The following is a 25,375-nucleotide window of genomic DNA, read 5'->3' on the forward strand; positions in this document are numbered from 1 at the left end:
ACTTTGCTAGCAGAGATAAAAGAAGTGATTATCCCTTTTTTTTTTTTTTTTTTTTTTTTTTTTTACGCCCTAGCCACTGAAATCTCAGGAAACTAGGTGGCAGGACCCACCGGGGTTAAATATAGAGCTACTGTGTACCTGGTCTGCCTCCAGGGGCTTAGTGTGGGCAATGGTGGGTCCCATTAGGGGGCCCAATGGCTAAATGACCAGATGAACAATGGTAGAGAACAATATACCTCCCAAAGCCTACATACTTTTAAATCTCTGGCCTCAACAGTGTACTGTTTCACATGGCAGCGTATATTATGCAGAGATAGGGGAAGCCCTGGTGCCATTGACATGGACACAATATACACTATTTCTCTGGAACAGAAGTTAAACTAACAGATCTGTAATCCCCTTTGTGACTTGGGCATACATTTGCAGATCTCTAGTCTGTAGTGATTTACACTGAATCCAAGATGATCTCATAATTATGGCTAAGATTTTGCACATCTCCTTTGGTCCAAATTAATATAATTGGCCAGATCCCATCTACCTCAGGTGACTTTCTTATGTTTAACTTCAAAAATTTCTCTTCTACTTTCCTCTCCAGTAATTACAAAATCATTTAGTTCCTGGTTAGAGGTTGAGAATCGTCTACCATCCACTTTCCAAAAGAATTCCTCATGTGGGAATTAGATGCAAAATACTCATTCAGTTTGTCAGAAACCTAAGCAGGATCATCAACAGTCACACCATCGATATCAAGTGGACTAATTTGAATCATCTTCTTCTTTCTAGTGTCTACATAAGTTAAGAAGTGTTTGCCATTTCTCTTTTTATCCTTTGCCAATGATTTCTCGTAATCTGCCTTCACTTGCCTAACATCCTTAGTGGCTTGGATGCAGATTAGTTTACATTTCCATAGGTGTCTGTGTTGTCTGCTAATTTATATGCATCCTATGGATATTTCTCCTCTGTGAATCTCATTAATTAATCTAACATCCATTTAGGCCCATTACTTGAACAGTATTTCTTATGTGGAATGAAAAACCTAGTAACGTCTATGATTAATTCCTTGAATGCTTCCCATTTAGAATTTGCAGATGGTAACATGATCAGTTGGTACCACTGTATAGGATTTAAAAATTGTCTAAGACGACTTTAGTCACCTTTATGAAAGCAAAAACCCTTCCCATTACCCCTTATTGTAGTTACATCTTTAAGTAAATTCAATACACTGTGATCACTGCCACGTAGTGATCACAGTGTATTGAATCAAAGATCAAAGTGTATTCTTTGCATCCAGTTCCTTTGTGACTACATCATAGTATCCAATCAAATTTGTAAGACAAGACTTCCCCTTAACAAACCCATGCTATGTCCGAGCTATAACTGAAGTCATTTCTAGATGATTCTGCAAGGCGCCTCCGTAGCCAGGTGGGAAGGAGCAGCAGTACGTAGCACACGCTTCTTGATTAGACCGGAGTTCGAGCCCGTCACCACCAAATTTAGCATTAGCATTAGCATTAGTAGAGGCATATGATGCAAGAAAGCAAGCTTATTCAGCATCAGCAAAAAAAAAAAAAAAAACCCTCTCCCATTTCACCCCTCCGTTCGTTCGAAATACCTGTCCAGTTGAGCTTTAAATTTGTTTAGGCTATCAACTTCAACAACAAGTGATGGAAGTCGGTTCCACCAACCAACCACCCGCTGGCCAAAGGCAAATTTCCGCACATCTATCCGACATCCGTCTTTCCTCAATTTGAATTTATGCCCTCTGAGGTGATTATTCTGAGAAAGATGAAGAATCCCATTGGCATTGAGCATGCTCAAACCATTCAAAGCCTTATACACCTCTATCAGATCACCTCGCCGGTGCCTAGTCTCCAGACTCTGTAATTTGCAAAACTTAAGCCTTTCTTCGTAAGAGCAACCCTTTGTTCCATTTACTAATCTTGTTGCCCTTCTCTGTACCCGTTCCAGCAGCTCTACATCCTTCTTGAAATGAGGCCTCCAGACCTGTATACAGTACTCAAGATGTGGCCTAACCATTGCCTTATACAAGGGAATAATCACCTCCTTATCCCTGCTAGAAAAATTCCTGTATATCATTGACAAGACACCATGAGCTACTCTTGCAGCTCGTCTGCACTGCTCAGAGAACTTCATATCTGCCTGCACAATTACCCCCAGGTCCTTTTCATTCTCCACCACTGTCAGTGTAGTACCGCAGAGTTGATACATTGCTCTGGGGTTACTGTTACCCATATGTAGTACTTTACATTTGTCAATGTTAAACTTCATTTGCCACCTCTCAGCCCATCTGTTCAACCTTTCCAGATCCTGTTGCAGCAGCATAGCGTCAGTAGTGTCCTTAACGACCCTGCCAACCTTTGTATCATCTGCAAACTTGGACATTAAACTTGATATCCCATCATCAATATCATTCATAAACACCGAAAACAACAATGGACCCAACACTGAACCTTGAGGAACTCCACTAATAACATTAGTCCACGTTGAGCAGTGTCCATTGATTACCACTCTCTGTCTTCTGCCACTCAACCATCCCCTTATCCATAGCAGCAATTTGCCTCCAATGCCACACTGCTCCAATTTGTGCAGCAGTCTTCCATGTGCAACAGTATCAAAAGCCTTTCTAAGATCCAAATATATAATATCAAAGTTATTCCCTGCATCCAGTTCTTTTGTGACTACATCATAGTATCCAATCAAATTGGTCAGGCAAGACCTGCCCTTAACAAAACCATGCTGCGTCTGAGCTATAACTGAATTCTTGTCTAGATGATCCTGCAGTGCTTCTTTAACCAGTGCCTCCATTAATTTACCTGGAACAGAAGTTAAACTAACAGGTCTATAATTACTTGTGTCAGCCTTTGATCCTCCTTTGTGAATTGGGGTTACATTTGCACATCTCCAGTCTATGGGTACCTCCCCTGAGTCCAAAGAAGTTCTCATAATTATGGCTAGGGGTTTGCATACTTCCTTTGCTATGGAGGATGCGGCAAGGTCAGGGAATGACCACCGCATCCCGCAGCAATATGGCCTTAGTTGCTAATGCTCTTAAAAAAAAAAAAAAAAAAAATGATCCTGCAATGCTTCTTTAACCAGTGCCTCCATTAATTTCCCTGGAACAGAAGTTAAACTAACAGGTCTGTAATTACCAGTGTCTACCTTTGATCCTCCTTTGTGGATTGGGGTCACATATGCACATCTCCAGTCGATGGGTATCTCTGCTGAGTCCAGGGAAGCTCTCATAATTATGGCTAAAGGTTTGCTTACTTACTTTTCTGCCTTTCTTATGTTTATTTTCAACAATTTCTCCTTCACTTTACTATCAGTTATTACAAGATTATCTAGCTTACTGTCAGAGTTGAATACACCTCTGGCATTTCCCTCCCTGAATAACTCCTCATGTATGAATGTAGATGCAAGATATTTATTTAGTTTGATAGCTACCTGAGCAGGATCATCAACAGTTGAAGCATCGATATCAAGTGGACCAATCTGATTCATCCCCTTCCTTCTAGAGTTTACATAAGTAAAGAACTCTTTGCTGTTTTTCTTTGCATCCTTTGACAAAGATTTTTTGTAATCTGCTTTCGCCTGCCTAACCTCCTTTGTAACTTGGTTACAGACCAACTTATATCTATCATAGGCTTCTTTGTCACATGTTAATTTATATGTATCCCATGCATTTTTCTTCTCTGTCACATGTCTAATTAGTTCATCTGACATCCATTTAGGCCTAAATCTTGAACAATATTTCTTTGTTGGTATGAAAAGCCTAGTAGCTTCCAAGATTAATTCTTTGAATGCTTCCCATTTTGAATTTTCTGTTGGTAACATCATCAGTTGGTTCCACCGTATATAGAATTGAAATACTTTCTCAGACCACCGTAGTCACCTTTATGAAAGCAAAAACCCTTCCCCTTTACCCTTGATGGTAGTTACTCTTTGAGTAAATCCCACTTCAGCACACTGTGATCGCTGCCACCTAGTGGTTCCTTTATCTGCAGATTCTTGATGCATGAAGAATCACGACTGATAATCAGTTCCAGAGTATGACTCTCTCTAGTTGACTCCCGAACATTCTGCTGTAGTAAACAATTATCCAATAAATCCACAAAAGCCTTGCTAGTATGTGAGTGACCAACCCACAAATTCCAGTCAATATCTGGGAAATTAAAATCCCCCATTATAAGACACTAATTTACTGGCCCATTATATTTCTCTGCAAAATTGCTCATTATACTCATCAGATTCATTAGGCCTATAACACCCACCTACTCTCATTTTTCCTTTCCCAGTGCTTATGTTACACCAAACAGACTCAACATTGCATTGTCCACCCACATCAATTGGATGCACTTCCTTAGATTTTATGTGTTTCTTAACTAACAACATAACCCCTCCTCCCTTCCTGTCCTGTCTATCCTTTATGTACACATTGTACTCCCCAATTTCAGTTCTGCACTGCTTATGTCTGTGTGACACCATGTCTCTGATATCCCAACAATATCTGCCTTTGATGTCTTGACTAGCACTTCAAGTTCATCGAATTTATTAACTATACTCCTAGCATTGGTGTACATGCAAGTATACATGCACCTGTTTCTACTCTTAGTTACCCTAACACAGCCCATGTATTTACTTTTTCCACTATGACTCCCAGCAGTCCTGAAAATTCCCATTGCCTTGCTTTCCAGGCTGCTGTTCAATTGCATTTCATTAGAAGCAGTGCAAGAATCACTTTTACCTCTGCCAGTGGCTACTGTTAATCTATTAGTCCGTGTATCCCCCCCCAAGCAGTTTTCTGACCCACCTAACTCTGCCTCGATAGCATCAAAATATTCTTACACCCTTTCTATTTAAGTGTATCCCATCCCTATAGAAGCAGTCTCTCCTGTTAAAAAGCACAAACCAGGCTGAGAAAAATTCTACCCTTTGAGCCTTGCACAATCTCTCCAAGGCCGAATTGATCGACAAGGCTCTCATCATATACTCCCCCCCCATCGTGTATGGGCAGAATTGCATTCAATTTCAAATTCAATCCTAACTCATGGCTTTTTTTCAGCATTTTCTTGTACTTGTTAAGTAATTCTGACGGTCTCCTACTCTTAGTATCATTAGTTCCAACATGTACAACAATATCACCCTTTGTGCCCTTAAAGCATGATATCTGCTCTACAATGTTATCAACGCTTGCCCCTGGCAGACATAGCCTGGTCCTGTTCCATCTATCCATTTTGCACAATATATTTCCCATTTCCCTGACAATAGAGTCACCTACAACAACTAGTTCCTTTGGGACCAGCACATTCTGCCTTGGGGGTTACCACTGTATTGCGTGATGTTCAAGTGCAAGTTCTGCCATTGACGTGGGCAGCTGATAGCTTGATGGGCCCCTCAATTTAAATCCTTCGAGGGCATTCCACCCTGTCCTTCAAGCTCTCATATAAGCCCATAACAATGCCGAGTTGGCGCCAGATTTCCTCGCACTCCTTACATTGCGCACACAGAAGGACATTCCCCTTGGCAATATCGTGTCCCATTCCCGATTGCTCCACAAACATCAAACAAGCAGTGCATTTCAATAGACTGTGATTCAGAGGACAACTGCCCCCCTCAGTTCTCCTCTGAGCCACAGCACTTCCACTAGTTTGAGCCTTTTGCTTTGCTGCTCTGAGTCATGATTTCTATTCAAGTTCAATAAAATTTCAATATAAAATATAACCCTAAACCTATATCCCAATGCAGTTATCACACTAAAGATATGTATTTTGGTATTGAATATTAACTCCGAGTTACGTTATATGACTTTCTTATCCCCTGTAAACATATGTATTAATTTATGATGTTATATTTGTAATAACTAGGTGGCTATATTTATTTAGTTAAGAAAGTACAATTCAATTGACAATGAAATTTAATAAGATTAATAAATTTTACTGATTAATTGATACTACTATACTTGCTATCTGGTTTTTTGTTAAAATTTACGCTATCTGTTTTTCCGTTAAACCTTATGCTATCTAGTTTTCCATTAAAACTTACGCTAGCACACGTTGTATAATAATGGTGGCAAGTTACAAACGGTTAATCTACGGACACGAGGTATTATTTACTTTCCAAATCGCGCTATCTAAATTCAAAATAAACCACGGAGCTTCACTAGGTCTATAAGCTACTTATAGAAAATAATTTAATAATTAAGTCAATAAAGCGGCTAAGTATAATTAAAAATGTTTCATTCGCAGGAGCTACAAAACCTGTCCACACTTGGATTTGATACTCTTACCGATGCTAAGTAATAACCTACAAAATCTCTAAGTTCAATTTAAACTAAAGTATTGTTACTAGGAATACAAAGCAATTCTAAAAAAATAAATTAATATGCCAATTTAAGTCAATAAAAAAGTAAAAACTTCCTATTTGCTGGAGCCGTAAAAACTTCACCTGTTCACACGTACTCTCGCACCCACTCTGCTATATATTGCTCCGTGTACTTTCTGTAAATTGCCAAATTATTATTATTGTTTTAATTATTGTTATTTATCTATTTCTGCTTTATTTATTTGACAAAACATATTAATATGCACTCGGGCAAAACTTTGAATTTTAATGCATTTAATGATTATCTGAACTGGAAAGTGGAAGTAACTAATAGTTATGCTTAAATTAAATAAAAAAATAAAATAAAATTAATTTTATTTTATTTTATTAAAAAATAAAAATTTGGGCACCTCTCAGATGCAGTGTAATTTTGTTATGATGAAGGCACAATCACCATAGGGTTGAGGACCACATTAGATTTAACTGCATTAATTGCCATAGGGTTAAGGCCCATAATTATCCTTTTAAACATTACTGTTAGCATCTCTTTGAATTCTTATATATGTATGCAAGCATTACTCTATCTCAGTCATGACAGACTTATTTTAAAGAAATCTGCTTGTAAACCTTTAACTTTCTACCAGTTTTCAGAATTCTTACGTAACAACTTTGAAAATTGGTAAACACCAATTTTCAAAGTCAGAAAAATTTTTTGGACTCAAGGTCTAGTCATTAAAATCAATAGTACAAAAATTAGAACACTATATTTATGTTTCTTGTTTACTGAGATATATTTAGTATTGTTTCTTAAAAATTAAGAATAAAACTAAAATAAAGCATGTATTCTGAAATGTATATAATGCTAATATATATAATGCTAAAAATAACAAATTAGAATAATAACATGCTTAAAATGAAAATAATTAATTTTGGTGTTCAGCTAAATTTCTATTTTAAATAGAAATTTAGCTGAACAGCCAAACAGTAATAGAAAAATAGAACATTATAAACCAGAGATGGTTTCTAATGTTCCACTGTGTGGCTACATGACAAGCTTCAATGGTTTGCTGCCATCTTACCTAGTTTTACAACCATGTCTTCTTTACTAATATCTTTTTTTTCTTCTCCTAAATAGAAACTATTATCACTATTTTCCTTTTTAGTTATATTCAGTTCTTTCATGTCCTTTTCACCTTCACTCTCAACTGATCGGTTGCTTTTTATATCTTCTTCTTTTTGAGAATAGACCCTATTGAGCCTTTCATTTTCCTATAAATAAAAGTAATGTCATCTCTAAAACATCATCCATACTTATTAATAAGCGCTGATTAAAATTAGATGGTACTTGATGATAAAGGATTATCTAAATAAGTTAGTATTATTTTAATTAACATTCTAAAAATTTTAAATTTAAAAATATGCATTCAATTGTAAAAAATATATTTATTTGTTATTGTTAGTCTGAAAGCAATTTATTAGTATGAACAAAATGATGCAAGATTTAACGTAGTATTTTAAAGGGGTATCATGCCCTATATGCCTTCTGTCATGACCAACTCCACCAGGTTAGGTAGAAGTCTATTCTGATAACCACAGTGAGGAAAAAATCAACACGTGGTTAAAAGTCATCTAGTTCCTCTCTTCTTGCTCAGCCTATACCTTTCACTCACATAATTTGTGATACTGACTGCTGAGTGCAGTTCTTAGGCCAAAAGTTTTTTTAATGAGAAGGGATAGTATTGTAGCACAAGTGTGACATGGAAAACATAGTGAATGACGTTGACCTGCAGATTTTCTCCTAACTTTTTTTGTTTTTTACTTTTTGGCTAAAAAATAATTTATTACATTGAATTACAACTATTTTTTCTTAACATAAACAAATGTTCTTTAATTTTGTGCCAGCTGGGAAAGAGAAAAGATATCTACAGTGGCAGTTTACTCAACCCAGGGGATTTACTGAGATTTTTAAAGGACTAGAAATCTCAGTAAGATTACCATATAGACTTGAGTCTCTTCTTTTAAGAATACCACTCTGTGTATATATCTACCTTTCTTGTTCTTTGTAGTATCGTTTCCAAGTAGTGCACATCCTTTCAGAAATAAATAAGGTTTTTGCACCTGTATATAATAACTGATGTCTTGATAACTACCCATTTTCATACACCACATGGTAGTTTGTTCCAACAATCAGTTACTCTGGTTGATAGGCAAATATTCACACATCAGCCCTGTAGCATCCTTTTTTCAATTTAAGATTATGTCCCTTGTGTACATTGTCTAAGGAAGAGTTAGAATACCATCATCATTAAATTTACTTAATTCATTTAAAGCCTTAAGCACTTCAATCAGGTCTCCTTTACATTCAGGAATGCCTAGCTTTCAAGCTGTGCATTTTGCACAACCAAAGTCTTTTGTGGTAAGGATATCCCTTTGTGTTCTTGACTAATCTTGTTGCTCTTCTTTGCATCCATTTAAAAACATCTACATCTCTCTCAAGATGATTCTTCCAGATCTGTATGCAGTACTCAAGATGTGTCCTAATCATTGCATTATACAATAGGATAATCACCTTGTCCCTGGTAGCAAAGGTCCTATACATCATTGACAGAACCTCATGTGCTGTTCTAGCAGCCTGTATGCACTGCTCAGAGAACTTCATGTCAGAGTGTACAATTACCCAGAGGTCTCTTTCATTTTCCACCACCATGAGTGCGGTACCACATAATTGGTATGCAATTCTGGGACTACTACTGATCATATGTAGTACCTTGCATTTACCAGTGTTAAAACTCAATTGCCACTTCTCAGCCCAATTGCTAAATTTATTTAAGTCCTGCTGTTATAGTAGCCTTGATTCCTGTCATTAGCCATTCTGTCAACTTTGTATCATCCACAAACTTTGACAATACACTGGATATGCTTTCATCCATATCACTAAAAAATACTGCAAACAATAAGGAGACTAGCACTGAACGTTGAGGGTTCCACTAATAACACCAGTCTAAGAAGAATAGTGCCCATTTATAAGTGCTCTCTGTCTTCTAACACTCATCTAAATATATGATGTCAAAAATTACTGTTTGCATCCAGTTCCTTTGTTACTGCATCATAGTTCTATTCAGTTTGGTCAGGAAGGATACCCTGCTTAACAAGCTCAAGTTGTGATTTTCAAATAATTCCATTCCTGTTAAAATGATCCTGTAACACTTCTTTAACCACTGACTCCATTATTTTTCTTGGAACAGAAGTTAAACTTACAGGTCTACAATTGCTCACATCACCCTTTAATTCACTTTTGTGAAAAGGAGACACATTTGCATGTCTCATGAAGTTTAACATTGACAAATGTAAAGTACTACATATGGGAAGCAGCAACCCCAGAGTGATGTATCAACTCTGTGGTACTATACTGACAGTTTTTTTTTGTTAGTTGTTGGCATATCTGTGGCCATAATGCACCTCCCAAAGTTTTTACATTTTACTCTGATCCAAGCCCGAGGCGGGATTCGAACCCGCGACTTTTGGGTTGCCAGGCAGGCACTTTACCCACCTGGCTAGCCCGGTCGGCACACTGACAATTGTAGAAAACGAAAAGGACCTGGGGGTAACTGTGCAGGCAGATATGAAGTTTTCTGAGCAGTGTACACGGTCTGCAAGAGTAGCTTGTAGTGTCTTCTCAATGATATACAGGAATTTTTCTAGCAGGGATAAGGAGGTGATTATCCCCTTATATAAGGCAATGGTCAGGCCACAGGTCTGGAGGCCTCATTTTAAGAAGGATGTAGAGCTGTTGGAACGAGTACAGAGAAGGGAACAAGATTAGTTAATGGAAAAAAGGGTTGCTTTTATGAAGAAAGGCTTAAATTTTGCAAATTACAGTGTCTGGAGACGAAGTACCTGCGAGGTGATCTGATTGAGGTGTATAAAGCCTTGAATGGTTTGAGCATGCTCAATGCTGATGGAATTCTTCCTCTTGTTCAGAATAATCATTTGAGAGGGCATAAATTCAAATTGAGAAAAGACAGATGTAAGATAGATGTGCAGAAGTTTGCCTTTAGCCAGCGGGTGGTTGGTTGGTTGGATGGAACAGACTTCCATCCTTTGTTGTGGAAGTTGATAGCCTAAATAAATTTAAGGCTGAGCTGGAGGGGTGAAATGGGAGCGTGTTTTTTTTTTTTTTTTTTTTTTTTTGGCTGATGCTGCATAAGCTTGCTTTCTTGCATCATATGCCTCTACTAATGCTAATGCTAATACTAATCTCCAATATATAGGAACATGCTCTGAATCCAAGGATGTTCTCATAATTTTGGCCAAGGGTTTGCTTACCTCTTTTGCTGCTTCTTTTAATATAACTTCATAGATCCCATCTATGCATTATTTACTTTTAGATTCAGAAATTTCTCTACCACTTTTTTCTCAGTTATAACAAAATCATTTGGCTCTCGGTTATAACTCTATATACTTCTGGTATTCCCGCCCTTAGAAACTCCTTCATGCATAAATGTAGATGCAAAATATTTATTTAGTTTGTGAGAAACCTGACACAAGATCATCAATAATTATGCCACTGATTTCTAATGGACCAATGTTACTCAACCTTTTCCTTCTAGTGTTAACATAAGCAAAGGATTTTTCGCTACTTTTCTTTTTATTATTAGCCACTTCTCATAATTTGCCTTAGTTTTCCTTACTCTCTTAGTGACCTGATTGTAGACTAGTTTGTACTTATTGTAGGATTCAATGTCCCCTGCTAATTTATAATCATCCCATGCATTTTATTCTATGCCCCTGGTCTCAGTGCCTCCGTAGCCAGGTGGGCAGGAGTGGCAGTGCGTAACACACGCTTCTTGATTAGACCATGGTTCGAGCCCGTGAACACCAAATACAGAGGATGCGGAAAGGTCAGAGAATGACCACCACATATCCCCGGAGCAATATGGCCTTAGTTGCTAATGCTCCTATAAACCAAACAACAACAACAGCCCTTAGTCTCATCTATTTATTTGACATTTGAGTCTAAACCATGAACTATATCTTTTAGTTGGTATAAAATGTTTTGTAGCTTCTATGATTACTTCTCTCAATGCCTCACATTTAGTATTTGCATTTGGAAACATCATCATTTGGTCCTATTGAAAGGAATTTAAAAACTGTTTAAGGCCACTCACTATAATCACCTTTATGAAAGCAAAATACCTTCCCCCTTGACAGTAGTTATACCTTTAAGTAGATCACACATCAATATATTATGATCACTGCTACCTAGTGGTTCCTTTATCTGGATATACTTGGATGAATCACTGCTGATAATCACATCAAGAGAACTGGTTTCTCTTCTTGCCTCCCTAACATACAGTTATCCACATTATATGCAACACAGTCATTTGGCCTAATAACAAACTCCTACTCTTATTTTTGTTATCTCAATGCTTATGCCATGGCAAACTCATTCAACGTTGTACAGACAAACCCACACCATATGCATGCACTGCCTTAGATTTTATGTGCTTCTTAATCAAGAGAAATACTACCCCCCCCCCCCCTCGAGCCTAACCATCTTGTATGCATTATACTCACCATAATGAAATTCTGAACTGTCTATATCTAAGTGGTTCCATGTTTTCAACATCCTTACTATTTTGTTAATTTATCCAGTACTTCAGATTTATCAAATATGCTTACTGTACTACTCCTAGCATTTGTGTACAAGCAAGTCGATATGTACCGTTTTTGTTTTTAGTAATCCGAATACAACCTATATATTTGTTTGCCACATGATGCCCCCCAGTAGGCCTTGTAACCTCTGACACCTTGTTTTTCAGACTGTTGTACGTCATGATAAAGGCAGTGCAAGAATCATTTACAACTCTGCCTGTGACTGCTGTTAATCGATTAGTCTGTGTATCACCCAAGGCTAGCAGTTTTCTGACCCACATCACACTGCCTCAACAGCATCAGCAAATATTCTTGCACCCCTTCTATTTAAGAGTATCCTATCCTTGTAATAACAGTCTCTCCTGTTAACAAGCTCAGATGATGCTGGGAAAAATTTTACCACATGAGCATTGCACAGTCTCTCACTGAAATGACTGACAATGCTCTCATCATGTACTTCTTCCTATTGTGTCTAGGCAGAACTACAAACACTTTCATATTTATACCTAACTCATAACTTTTTTCTGAACATTGCCCTGTACTTGTTAAGTGATTCCTGAAATCTCCTACTATTAATATCAGTGGTACCAATATGTACAACAATATCACTTTTCGTGCCCTTAAAAAATAATAACCTCTACAACATCATTAACTTTAGCTGCTGGCAGATATACCCTGGTCTTATCAAACCTATCCTTTTGCACAATATATTTCCCTAACTTTAAAGCTTCAACAATGGAAAAGATATTGACATATACAACTAATCTGTGGATTTATTTATTTTGCTATGAGGATACATATTTTAGTCAATACATTAGTCGTTGTTCCTCAATGTACCAGATTAGAAGATGGCTGGTTTTATGCAAAATGGACTAGATTAGCTAATATTCATTGGGGTATATAGAATTTTGAAGTAAAATTGAAAAGCAGAAATTGTTTTATCCATCCATTTTTCTCACAGTAATAAAGAATGAATATACTTTGAGTGCACTCAATGTGAATTCAATTTTAAGCCTGCCATACGATCAGAATGGAATTCAGATTATTTGTATCAAATATAACATTACAATCTATTTCAGTACAAAAAGGTAATAGGACTACTGTTTAAAAAATGTTCGATGATAACAGAAGCAGGTAACAAAACATACTTTTGGGCTGGCTGTAGGGTACACAGATATGCACATTTTGAGAATGAACTTGTATGCGTCGACAAAGCTTATATGGTCTATTGTTTGGAAGTCTCATTTCAGAAAGGATGTAAATCTGTTTAGAAAAGGTGTAGATAAGAGCAACAAGATTATTCAGGGGCATAAAATATATTCTTACCAAGAAAGAAAGACTTTGGTTCTGTAAACTGCGGCATCTGAAAACTAGGCATCTGCAAGGAGAATCATTTGGTGGCACTCCATTTAAGAAAAGATGTTCAGTTTCTTGAAAGAGTCAAAAGACAATCTAGTTTGAATAGCAAAGCAGCAGCCATATGAGTAGAGATTACAAAGATGTGGGTTACAGGGTAAAAAGATATCTCATAGAGATCTGATTGAGGTCTCTGTGAAGTTATGGAGGAGGGGGCAAATTGAATGATTGCAGAATTTTCATGTTGAAATGGGATACAAGAACCAGGGGCATAAATATAACTGATAAACTGGTTCCTTAGGTCTAGTTTATTAGTTTCCTGATTGAAGTATTTAAAGCTTTAAATGGTTTGAGTAAATTATACACTGATGGCATCTTTACTCTTTCATGGAACACACAAAAGGAGACATTTAAATTGGAAAAGGATGGCTGCAGGGCAAATGTGTTAGAATTTGTTTTCAGCCAGAGAGTAACTGATCATTGGGATACACTTATAACTAGTGCTGTTTTTTTTTTTTTTTTGGTTGGTGCTGTGTGTTTCTGCTGTACTGAACATAAAGAAAAATTATTATTATCTCATATTTAACATTATCATTAGCAGAGGAATGTGATGCAGGAAAGAGCTTATACAACATCAGCCAAAAAAAAAAAAAAAAAAAAAAAAAAAAAGAAACCTTTCTACTTCCCTGATCCATTCGTTCCAAATGTTTGTCTAGTTCTGCCTTGAATTTATTTAAGCTATCAACTTCCACAACAACAGATGGAAGCTTGTTCCAGGAATCATCTATCCCCTGGCTAAAGGCAAATTTCCACACATTTATTCTACAACTGTCTTTCCTCAATTTGAATCTATGCCCTCTTGGGTTTGTAATCTGAGCAAGAGGAAGAATCCCATCAGCACTAAGTTACTCAAACCATTAAAGGCCTTATATACCTCAATCAGATCCCTCAATCACCTCATGCAATTTTGCATGTTTTAAGAGATATGTATATGTTTGTAGAGGGTTCCTTGTAATAAAGACATGAGGGTTATCCCAAAAGTAATGCATACTGTGCATGTGCTCCATTCTCCTGTATGACTGACTTTTATCAGGATAATTTGAAGATTAACTTCAACATTAGTGTACTTGAAATAGAGTTTGTGTATTGAATGTTTGTGTAGAGGCTTTTAAAAATGGATGGTGATATTGCTTAAGGTCATATTACAGTTTCAGATCAAATACAGTATCTTTTATCAAAATTGAAACTTTACATGGTCAAACACCGACACTAATTTATGAATTGTGTGGTGAGTCAACAGTAAATGGTAATATAATTTTGCATTAGTCTCAAAGGTTTTGTCAAGGTCAGACCAATATTGAAGACAAGCAATGCCCATAGACTGAGAACATTCATGAACAACAGTTCAGCAGTCATTTTCACCACCACTTTGGAGGAAGACACATATTACCTGTGAAGAAATAGCCAATGTGTCTAGAATATTAAGCTCTTCTGTTCACCAAATTTTAACTGTGGTGTTAAAAAAATGAAAGGTTGCTGCCCAATGAACAGCGAGAAAAGTATAAAGAAATATGCAACACAGTTATTTGCATATTACAGAAGGAAAAGATATTTTAAAATGCATTGTTGCCATGGATGAGATGTGGACACAAGACATTGAACCTGAAATGAAGTCATAATCAGATCAGTGAATGCATTCATCTTTGCCACATCCCTCTAAATGTTGCTACAATCAAAGGTGAAACAAATGATTATCACGGGCTACGATTATGAGGGCATTAATGCCCCTGATCACATGCCACATGGAAGATCACTAACTGAAGACTACTATGCTACATTTCCTCATTAGAAATTACACCTAAAATTTTGTCAGAAGTGGGCACAGATGTGGCACTATTACTCCATGATAATGCAAAGCCCAATATCACATATTCTGCACAGATTTCACTCACTGATTGCAAGTGGGAAGCAATACTTCACTCGACCCCATAGTCCTGATATGAATCCTTGTGATTATGATATGTTCCCCAAGCTCAAGGAACTGCTGTGTGGACAAAGGTTTCTGCCTTTAGAAGCAATGAGTGCAGCTGTGAACCAAAGCACCAGACAGCTTAACATCAGCATAGTTAAACTACATTCAAAAATTAACTGAATCATGGGAAGCAGTAGTAAGGCATGAAGAAGACAACATTGAAAATTTTTAATGTAGTTTATGTTATGAAATGAATTCATTTTAAAAACTGCTTTTGTGCATTACTTTAGGGGTTAACTCTTGTATTTATGTCTTAATTTCGATTTTTGTTTGGCATTTTTACATATATTACCACCACATATTTTTTCAAACTTTTCTAGAGAAGATATCAGGATGCAAAAATTTTCAATAGTCAACAATATGTAATTCATCATAATGAAAAGTAGTTTAAGAAATAAATGAAACAAATACCTAAAATACCATTCATTCCATTTGATAATGACATAATTTTTGCACTGCTTCATATCACATGCATTAATTAACATGTATTTTTATTAATTTGTATGAAGTGTTTCAGAATATCATTTCAGTGTGTTCTAACACTGAATCTAATTTTACAGATTTCACTTTCTGAAATTTGGCAGGTATAAAGATGCATATTGCCAGTTTAATAAAAAGTGTACCTACCAAATTAATATTACTTATTATTATTATTATTAGCCTTATGGTGCAAGGAATCCTGAAGCTTATGCTGCACCAGGCAAAAAAAAAAAAAAAAAAAAATTCTGAATTACCCCGAGAGAGAGAAGTAGAAGGAAATCACCAAAAAAGAGAAGAATGATGATATACTGCTCAGGACCCTGGGTGTGCCATGCCATACTCACAAGATGTGAGCCCCTACTAATGATTATTGGTAATGATTAGAATTAATTTGGTATTCAGCATTATCAGTCATCACCCAAAGGTAATGATCCAATTGGCACATACTCTTCACCAGTCAATCCAGGAAGGCAATTTATTCCGGTGATCGAAACCACTATGACCAAATGTAAACTTCTTGAAGTCCAGTTGATTAGTTTTCCCTCAATATTTTTTTTATTTATGTCCCTTAGTTTTTTAATTGAATGAGAGCAGAATTTTCATATGGAAATCGAGTTTTTGTATCCCATTTCCATATGAAAATTCTGCTCTCATTCAATTTGCCACCCATAAATAAAAAAAGAGACCTCAATCAGATCTCCTCTGAGATACCTTGTTTCCAAATCATCATTGAGTTCTATAATCAAACTATAACTTCTAGATGTAAAGATACAGTAAACCAGTGTTTCCCGACCTTCTTTCAGATACAATCCATTTTTATATTTGAAGCTGAAACCAAAGACCACTTTTATAATTTAGTTGGAAACCACACTTTTATAATTGAGGCAGAAGTCACAGACTACAAAAAACATTAAACTATACAAGCATATATATAAATATTTTTTTAAAAATAACATGATAAGCACTCATACTCAAATATGTAGTATATGTTATGTTGCTATAGACATACAGGGTTGTTAAAATTAAAGTGTCCCTATGTAGAGGGCTCTGGAGTGAGTTCTAAGGCTCATACTGAAGATACATTTGGACAACAGGTACAACAAAGAATGCACTCGCCGTTTATTGGAAAAAAAAAATTAATTACAAAATTTGCCACTATATGGCACTGTGGCAATACAAATCACTTGAACAGCACTACAACTGTTCAATGTGTCCTCCATTTTGGTCAACAACAGCAGTTTCCATTCGAAGAACAACATTTTCTACAGCAGAACGTAACATATCAATGGAATAGCCAGCACATGACGTCTAATGCTGTCCTTCAGATTTGCCAGAGTTTGACATCCTTCCCAATACACCTGGTTTTTCAAAAAACCCCACAACCAGAAGTCGCATGGGATTGAGGTCCAGTGATCAGGGCGGCCAAGCTGTCTGGAAACAATGGCTGATGACCCGTTCATCTATAAAGTGTTGCCTTAGCAATCTTTAGACACAATGGTGGATGTGGGGTGGTGCACCATCTTGCATGAATATGGTATCCCGAAGGAACCCATGTTGTTGCAGCTCTGATATTGCATAATTTGCCAACATTTCATAATATCGCTGTCCAATGACGGAACAGGCGCAGGGTCCAGTTGGTGTTACCTGTTAAAAAAAAAAAAAAATGACCCAATCATGAATGTGGCCCTAAATCCACACCACACTGTCACTTTTGGAGAATGCAACGGGACCTCTTGGATAACTCAAGGATTTTCTGTTGCCCAAATGTGACAGTTGTGCATATTCACTTGTCCATTTAAGCAGAAGTGGACTGCATCACTCCAAAGGATGTTCCATGGACAAGTGATATCCACTGCCATTTGCACCAGAAACTGAAGTGCGTATGTGAAACGAATATCTGCATCACCATGCTTTAGCTGTTGTAGCATGTGCATCTTGTAAGCAACACCAGATGCATTACTAGCCTTACAGTGGAATACGGCATGTCCACTTCACGAGAAACAGCTGGCACACTTGTGCTACCACATGGAGATTGACTTGATAAATCCACAACAGCCATAGCCATATCTTCAACACGAGAGAAGTCCACTCATTTTCGACCTCTACCTAGTTGAACACCAAGATGTCCTGTCACTTCAAATTTCGCAATCATTTTGTGGACAGCACAAACAGTCATAGGTCCATGCCTTATGCACTTCTGACGCCAGAATTCTCTGATAGCATAGCTTCACTAATAGTGCCTTTTCCTGCAACGTTGTTGGCACTGCTGCTGTAGTGCAGGCACACATTTACTGTATGATTTTGAAGAGACTGCTTTGCTTTTATACAGTACAGTAGAGCTGAGTAGTAGCACTGTGGCAATAACTTATGATTATGAAAATAGAGTAAGTTATTTGCATAATCGTAACTAAGATAGTTATGCACCATACAGTAACAAATTCTGTAACTAATTTTTTTTTCCAATAAATGGCGAGCGCATTCTTTATTGTACCTGTTGTCCAAATTTCTCTTCAGTACGAGTCTTAGAACTCGCTCCAGAGCCCTCTACATAGCGATACTTAAATTTTAACAACCCTGTACTTGCATCTTCCATTGCGGTTAAGGGGATTGCTGCCTACCACAAAAAAATGCTGTGTTTTACTGTAATCCTGCAGACCAATTTCATAAGTTAAACAGATCAGTTGTGGTTTACAGAGCACGGGTTGGGGAAACACTCCAATAAACCTCTGTTGTGTATCCTTCTGGCCACTTGTTTACACTGTGTGCTAAACTTCATGTTTGAATGTATCAAATCACCGTCTCTTTCCTGATTTACATCCTTCAGCTCTACCCCACCTGGTGTATAAGTCTCTTTCCTGATTTACATCCTTCAGCTCAACCCCACCTAGTGTATAAGTTACTCTCAGATTATTATTTCCCACATCTAGAACCTTACATTTTTCAGCATTAAAACGTAACTGCCATGTCTCTGACCATGATGCCTGTTTGAACCATTCTGAGGTTCATGACTAGCACTGTTGATAATGCCTCTTCTGACCATCATATAAAACTGCAAATTTTAAAACTGTTCCCATTATTTCTTTGTCAATATCATTCAAGAAGTTCAGAAACAAGTGTGCCCCTATCACCGAAACATAAGGGACCCCCATTTGTAATCCTGTCTCGCTCTGAAGAATGATCATTTATAACCATCTGTCCCTATCCTTGAGCCATTCTTTAATCCACCTTAGGATCTTACCTGTGACCAAAAAAGACTCCAGTTGTAGAGCAATCTACTTCTCTTGTGGCATAATTTCAAATGCTTTACTAAATTTCAAGAATATGACATAAAAATATTTCTTGCATCCAACTCCTGCATAAGCACATTATAGTAATCTATCAGTTTGGTCACACAAGATTTTTCCTTTAGAAATCTGGGTTGTGATGATCCATTTAGGGCATTATACTTCTCAAGATAATCTCGCAATGCATTTTTAACCACAAACTCTATGACCATCCTTGCCAATAAAATTAAGCAACTGGTCTACAATTATTTTAACTTCATTGTTACTCATTTTTCCTTAGTTGCCTCCCCACTGTTTACTGTTAAGATCTTAGTATATTTCCAATTAAAGAGTATTAACCCTGAATCTAACAATAATCTCATAATTAATCTAAAAATTTGGTTTTCTGCTTTGTTGGTTTATTGCTTTGCAACCTCTTTCAGTATGACAAGGTAAGTAATACTGATATCTGGGAGTTTCTTCCTCACTTTCAAGCTCAGCAGGTTTTTTTTCATTTTTTTGTCAGACTTCTTATGTAATATCAATATTACATATCCCACAGTGCTTAGCTATATTAGTACAATATTCCCTGCCTAGAAAGGGACTTTCTGCTGTCAAGATTATGACAAAGTATCTATTCGGCATACCACTGATAACTGCTAGATTATCTATGATTCTGCTGTTACCATAAAGGTTCTATCAGGTTTACTCTTTCCATGTTTATATTTACTTATGAATAAAACTCATGTTCCATTGTTGGCTTTCCTGGAAATGCTTTCTCATAATTAGATTTCTCCTGCCTAACTCCTTATGCAGTCCTGTTAAAAATTAACTTATCAACAAATCCAAGCTGCCTGCCTCTCCTCTCTCTCTCTCTCTCTCTCTCTCTCTCTCTCTGTAATTGTCTTCTGTTGCTTTTATACCAAGCTCACTAAATAAAATCAAACTAAATCAAATTAAGAAGATTTCTTTGCTTACATAAAGAGTAGAAGGAAGGGGATGAATCACATTGGTCCACTTGATGTTGATGGTCTAACTGTTGATAATAATGCTCAGTTCACTGAAAAACTGAATAGGTATTTTGCATCAATATTCACACATGAAAAGTTTGTTAGGGAGGGGGATGTCACAAGTTGATAAAAAAGGAGAGAATCAAAAAGTGCATTGAGTAATTACAGAGCTGTTAGCTTAACTTCTGTTGTGGGGAAAACAAGAGTCACTGGTTAAAGAAGAAATGAAGACCCATCTATGAAGGAGTGCAGTTATACTTTAATCACACCATGAATTTGAGGGAAATTGAAGGGAAGATCTTGTCTGACCAATTTGATTGGATATTATGATGCAGTGAGAAAGGAATTAGATTCAATAAATAATTTTGATATCACATACAGCAATACCTCGCTTAGCACGGCTTCGAACAGCACAGGTTTCACTATAACACGGTTTTCAATTCAGTCCAAGTCAAAAATTTACTGTACATATTAAAACTCATTCAATAGCCTAGACATGTACTCTTCATATATGCTGTGTTGTCATAGTCTCGGCATATATGCATCCATATATGCTGCAGTGCCAACTATTGTCTCTTATGCATATGTGCCAATAGTTCCCCTCGGGCAGTCAGCAGCAACATGAAACAGTGTTCAGTATTCTTAATTCCATCCTGATGAGATGACATGATAGCTTTTCAAACTTTTCATTTCACAATTTATTTTTTATCCCTTTAAATACAATCGAAAATATATTTGCATCTTGGCTAGAAATCACTGCCAACAACATGCATTCTGTTTGGCAGCATGTTTTGTCCATTTTGGCAAATGATTTCATTGGTTTTGAATTGCAAATTCAGACAACTGCCGAGAACACTGTGAAGATCAGAAAAGAGTTGGGATTCGAAACTTTGGACACTGTCAATGTATGTGACTGCATTGACTCACATGCAAATGACTTAGATAATGTAATTCTCTCCTTGAACTTGATGAGCAAACTGCATATGAAGAAGAGAAAAACAATTCTAAAGTAGATAACACTGGAATGGCACCAAAATAATTTTCAACAGAAGAATTGGAGAAAGAAAGTTTTTGGGGAGTTGACATGGCCTGCGAAGTGATTATGAATGGAGATCTGGATGTTGAACGTAGCATGAAGATACGGAATATTTTACCAGATGGGATTAGATGCCACAAAGACTTGTACGCCAAGAAAAAGAAGAGATGACTCCACCAGACTTTATTATTGAAATACCTAAATAAACAATAAAGCTTTTTTCTCATCTCTCATGATGTTACCTTTTCATTAATAAAATTTTTGCAATATTTTTATTTCAAATCCTTTTAATTGGCTATCAAGCACAAACTGTTTATAGATTTATTATAATTTGTTTATAGACTGTTTCTCTGGTACACAATCAGTTAAAACCCATTACAATTATACCTCAATCAGCATGGTTTCATATAACATGGAACAGTTTCAGTAACAATTATCAGTGCTATGCGGGGTATTGCTGTACTTCAATTTTGGGAAGGTTTAATTGCGTATAAAAGACTGCTATACAAACTGCAGCAATGTGGTATTAAGGAAAAGCTGCTGCTATGGAAAAGGGGATGGTTGAGTGGGAGAAGCCCAAGAGTGGTTATCAATGGGCACTGCTCTTCATGGATTAACGTTATTAGTGGAGTCCTTCAGGGTTCAGTGCTGGGCCCATTGTTATTGTCAATATTTATTAATGATATCGATGAAAGTACATCAGGCTTAATGTCAAAGTTTGCAGATGATACAAAGGTTGACAGAGTGGTTAATGAAAGTATGTTACTGCAACAAGATCTAGAAAAATTAGGTTGAGGGGGCTGAGAAATGGCAGTTTAACTTTAACATTGACAAATACAAGGTACTGCATATAGATAGTGGTAATCCCAGAATAACTTATCAACTGTGTGGTACTAGTAATAGTAATAGAGGCATGTGATACAAGAAAGCAAGCATATGAGCTTATGCAACATCAGCAAAAAAAAAAAAAATTCACACAACCATTTCCTCTAAAAATTAGCATTAGCAAGGGCAAATGATGCAAGAAAGCAAGCTTATATAGCATCGGCCAAAAAAAAAAACAAAAAAAAACACACACCCCCTTCTCATTTCATTCATTCACTCGCTCCAAATGTGTGTCCAGTTCTGTCTTGAATCTGTTTAAGCTATCAACTTCTACAGCGACAGACAGAAGTTTGTTCGAGCAATCAACCACCCGCTGCTGGCTAAAGGCAAATTTCCGCGTATCTATCCTACAACTGTCTTACCTCAATTTGAATTTATGCCCTCTCAGGTGATTATTCCGAGAAGAGGAAGATTACCATGAGCATTGAGCATGCTCAAACCATTCAAGGATTTATACGCCTCAATCAGATCACTTCACACGTGACTAGTCTCCAGACACTGTAATTTGCAAAACTTAAGCCTTTCTTCATAAGAGCAACCCTTTGTTCCGTTCACTAATCTTGTTGCCCTTCTCTGTACTCGTTCCAACAGCTCTATATCCTGCTTAAAATGAGGCCTCCAGACCTGTATACAGTACTCAAGGTGTGGCCTGATCATTGCCTTATACAAGAGGATAATCACCTCCTTATCCCTGCTAGAAAAATTCATGTATATCATTGAAAAGACACCATGAGCTACTCTTGCAGACTGTCTGCACTGCTCAGAAAACTTCATAACTGCCTGCACAATTACCCCAGGTCCTTTTCACTCTCTACCAGTGTCAGTGTAGTACCATACAGTGGATACGTTACTCTGGAGTTACTGCTTCCCATATGTAGTACTTTACATTTGTCAATGTTAAACTTCATTTGCCACCTCGAAGCCCATCTGCTCAACTTTTCTGGATCCTGTTGCAGCAGCATACTGTCATTAACAACCCTGCCGACCTTCATATCGTCTGCAACCTTGAACATTAAGCCTGATATACCATCATCAATATCATTAATGAATATTGAAAACTACAATGGGCAGAACACTGAACCCCGGGGGACTCCATTAATAATATTATTCCCCGAAGAGCAGCGTTCATTGATTACCACTCTCTGTCTTCTCCCGCTCAACCATCCCTTTATGCATAGCAGCAATTTGCCTCCAATGCCACACTGCTCCAATTTGTGCAGCAGTCTTACATGTGCAAGAATATCAAAAGCTTTTCTAAGATCTAAATATATGATATCAAAATTATTCTTTGCATCCAGTTTCTTTGTGACTAGATCAAAGTATCCAATCAAATTAGTCAGACAAGACTTCTCCTTAACAAACCATGCTGTGTCCAAGCTATAACTGAAGTCTTGTCTAGATGATCCTGCTCTGCTTCTTTAACCAGTGCCTCCATTAATTTCCCTTGAACAGAAGTTAAACTAATAGGTCTGTAATTACCTGTGTCTTCCTTTGATCCTTCTTTGTGGATTGGGGTCACATTTGCACATTTCCAGTCCATGGGTACCTCCCATAATTATGGCTAAGGGTCTGCTTACTTCCTTTGCTGCCTCCTTTAATATAACTGGATAGATTCCATCCACCTCAGGTGCCTTTCTTATGTTTATCTTCAACAATTTCTCCTCCACTTTACTCTCAGTTATTACAAGATTATCTAGATTACTGCCAGAGTTTAATACATCTCTGGAATTCCCCTCCTAATGTGTGAATATAGATGCAAAATATTCATTTAGTTTGTTAGCTAACTGAGCAAGATCATCAACAGTTCAACCATTGATAATCTGATTCATCCCCTTTCTTCTAGAGTTTACAGAAGTAAAGAACTCTTTGCTGTTTTTCTTTGTATCCTTTGCCAAAGATTTCTCGTAATCTGCCTTTGCCTGCCTAAAATTCCTTTGTGACTTAGTTACAGACAAGCTTATCTCTATCATAGGCTTCTGTGTCACCTGTTAATTTTTATGTATCCCATGCATTTTTCTTCACTGCCACATGTCTGACTTCAATTTAGGCCTAAACCTTGAACAAAATTTCTTAGTTGGTATGAAAAGCATAGTAGCTTCCAAGATTATTTCTTTGAATGCTTCGCATTAAATTTAGAATTTAAATACTGTCCCAGACTACCGTAGTCACTTTTACGAAAGCAAAAACCTTTCCCTTTACATTTCATAGTAGTTACCTCTTTGAGTAAATTCCACTTCAGCACACTGTGATCACTGCCACCTAATGGTTCCTTTATCTGCAGATTCTTAATGCATGAAGAATCACTACTGATAATCAGATCAAGAGTATTACTTCCTCTAGTTGCCTCCCGAACATACTGCTGTAAAAAACAATCATTCAATAAACCACAAAAGCCTTGCTAGTGTGTGTGAGTGACCACCCCACAACTTCCAGTCAATCTCTGGAAAATTAAAATCCCCATTATAAGACACTCTGATTTACTGGCCCACTCTATTTCTCTGCACAATTGCTCATTATACTCATCAGATTCATTAGGCTTATAACACACACTTAATCTCATTTTTCCTTTCTCAGTGCTTATGTCACACCAAACAGACTCAACATTGCATTGACCACCAACATCAATTGAATGCACTTCTTTAGATTTTATGTGTTTCTTACTTAGTTATGCTCTTTCTTAACAGCATAACCCCTCCCTTCCTCCATCCCGCCTTTCTTGTCCTGTCTATCCTTTCTGTACACATTGTACTCCCCAAATTCCAATTCTGCACTGCTTATGTCTGTGTGACACCACGTCTCTGATATCCCAACAATATCTGCCTTTGATGTCTTGACTAGCATTTCAAGCTCATCAAATTTATTAACTATACTCCTAGCATTGGTGTACATGCAAGTATACATGCACCTGTTCCTACTCTTAGTTATCCTTACACAGCCCATATTTACTTGTTCCATTATGACTCCCAGCAGTCCTGGAATTTCCCGTTGCCTTGCTTTCCAGGCTGCTGCTCAATTGCATTTCCATAGAAGCAGTGCAAGAATCACTTTCACCTCTGGTGCCTCCATAGCCAGGTGGGCAGGAGCAGCAGTCCATAGCACACTCTTGTTGATTAGACTGGGGTTCGAGCCTATGACCACCAAATACGGAGGATGCGGGAAAAGTCAGGGAATGACCACCACATATCCCCGGAGCAATATGGCCTTAGATGCTAATGCTCCTAAAAACCAAATAACAAACAACAACAACTTTCACCTCTGCCAGTGGCTACTGTTAATCTATTAGTCTGTGTATTTCCCAAGCTAGCAGTTTTCCGAC

At 37.2% G+C, this 25,375-nt stretch overlaps 1 protein-coding gene across 1 annotated transcript in view; it reads right to left on the reverse strand.

Annotated features, from left to right (window-relative positions):
• LOC150083272 (sodium channel protein para-like) overlaps positions 1-25,375 on the reverse strand; it is a 1,345,866-nt gene that overhangs the window by 349,533 nt on the left and 970,958 nt on the right. Inside the window, exons 22-23 of the mRNA XM_090377950.1 lie at positions 7,435-7,600; positions 5,164-5,173 (exon numbers count right to left, since the gene is read on the reverse strand). Coding sequence (XP_090234076.1) covers positions 5,164-5,173; positions 7,435-7,600 — 176 coding nt within the window. The remainder of the gene's footprint in view (positions 1-5,163; positions 5,174-7,434; positions 7,601-25,375) is intronic.

This window comes from Mastigoproctus giganteus, chromosome 7 (assembly GCF_048544385.1).
Source record: "Mastigoproctus giganteus isolate SK-2022 chromosome 7, ASM4854438v1, whole genome shotgun sequence".
In the NCBI taxonomy this organism is placed as follows: domain Eukaryota; kingdom Metazoa; phylum Arthropoda; class Arachnida; order Uropygi; family Thelyphonidae; genus Mastigoproctus; species Mastigoproctus giganteus.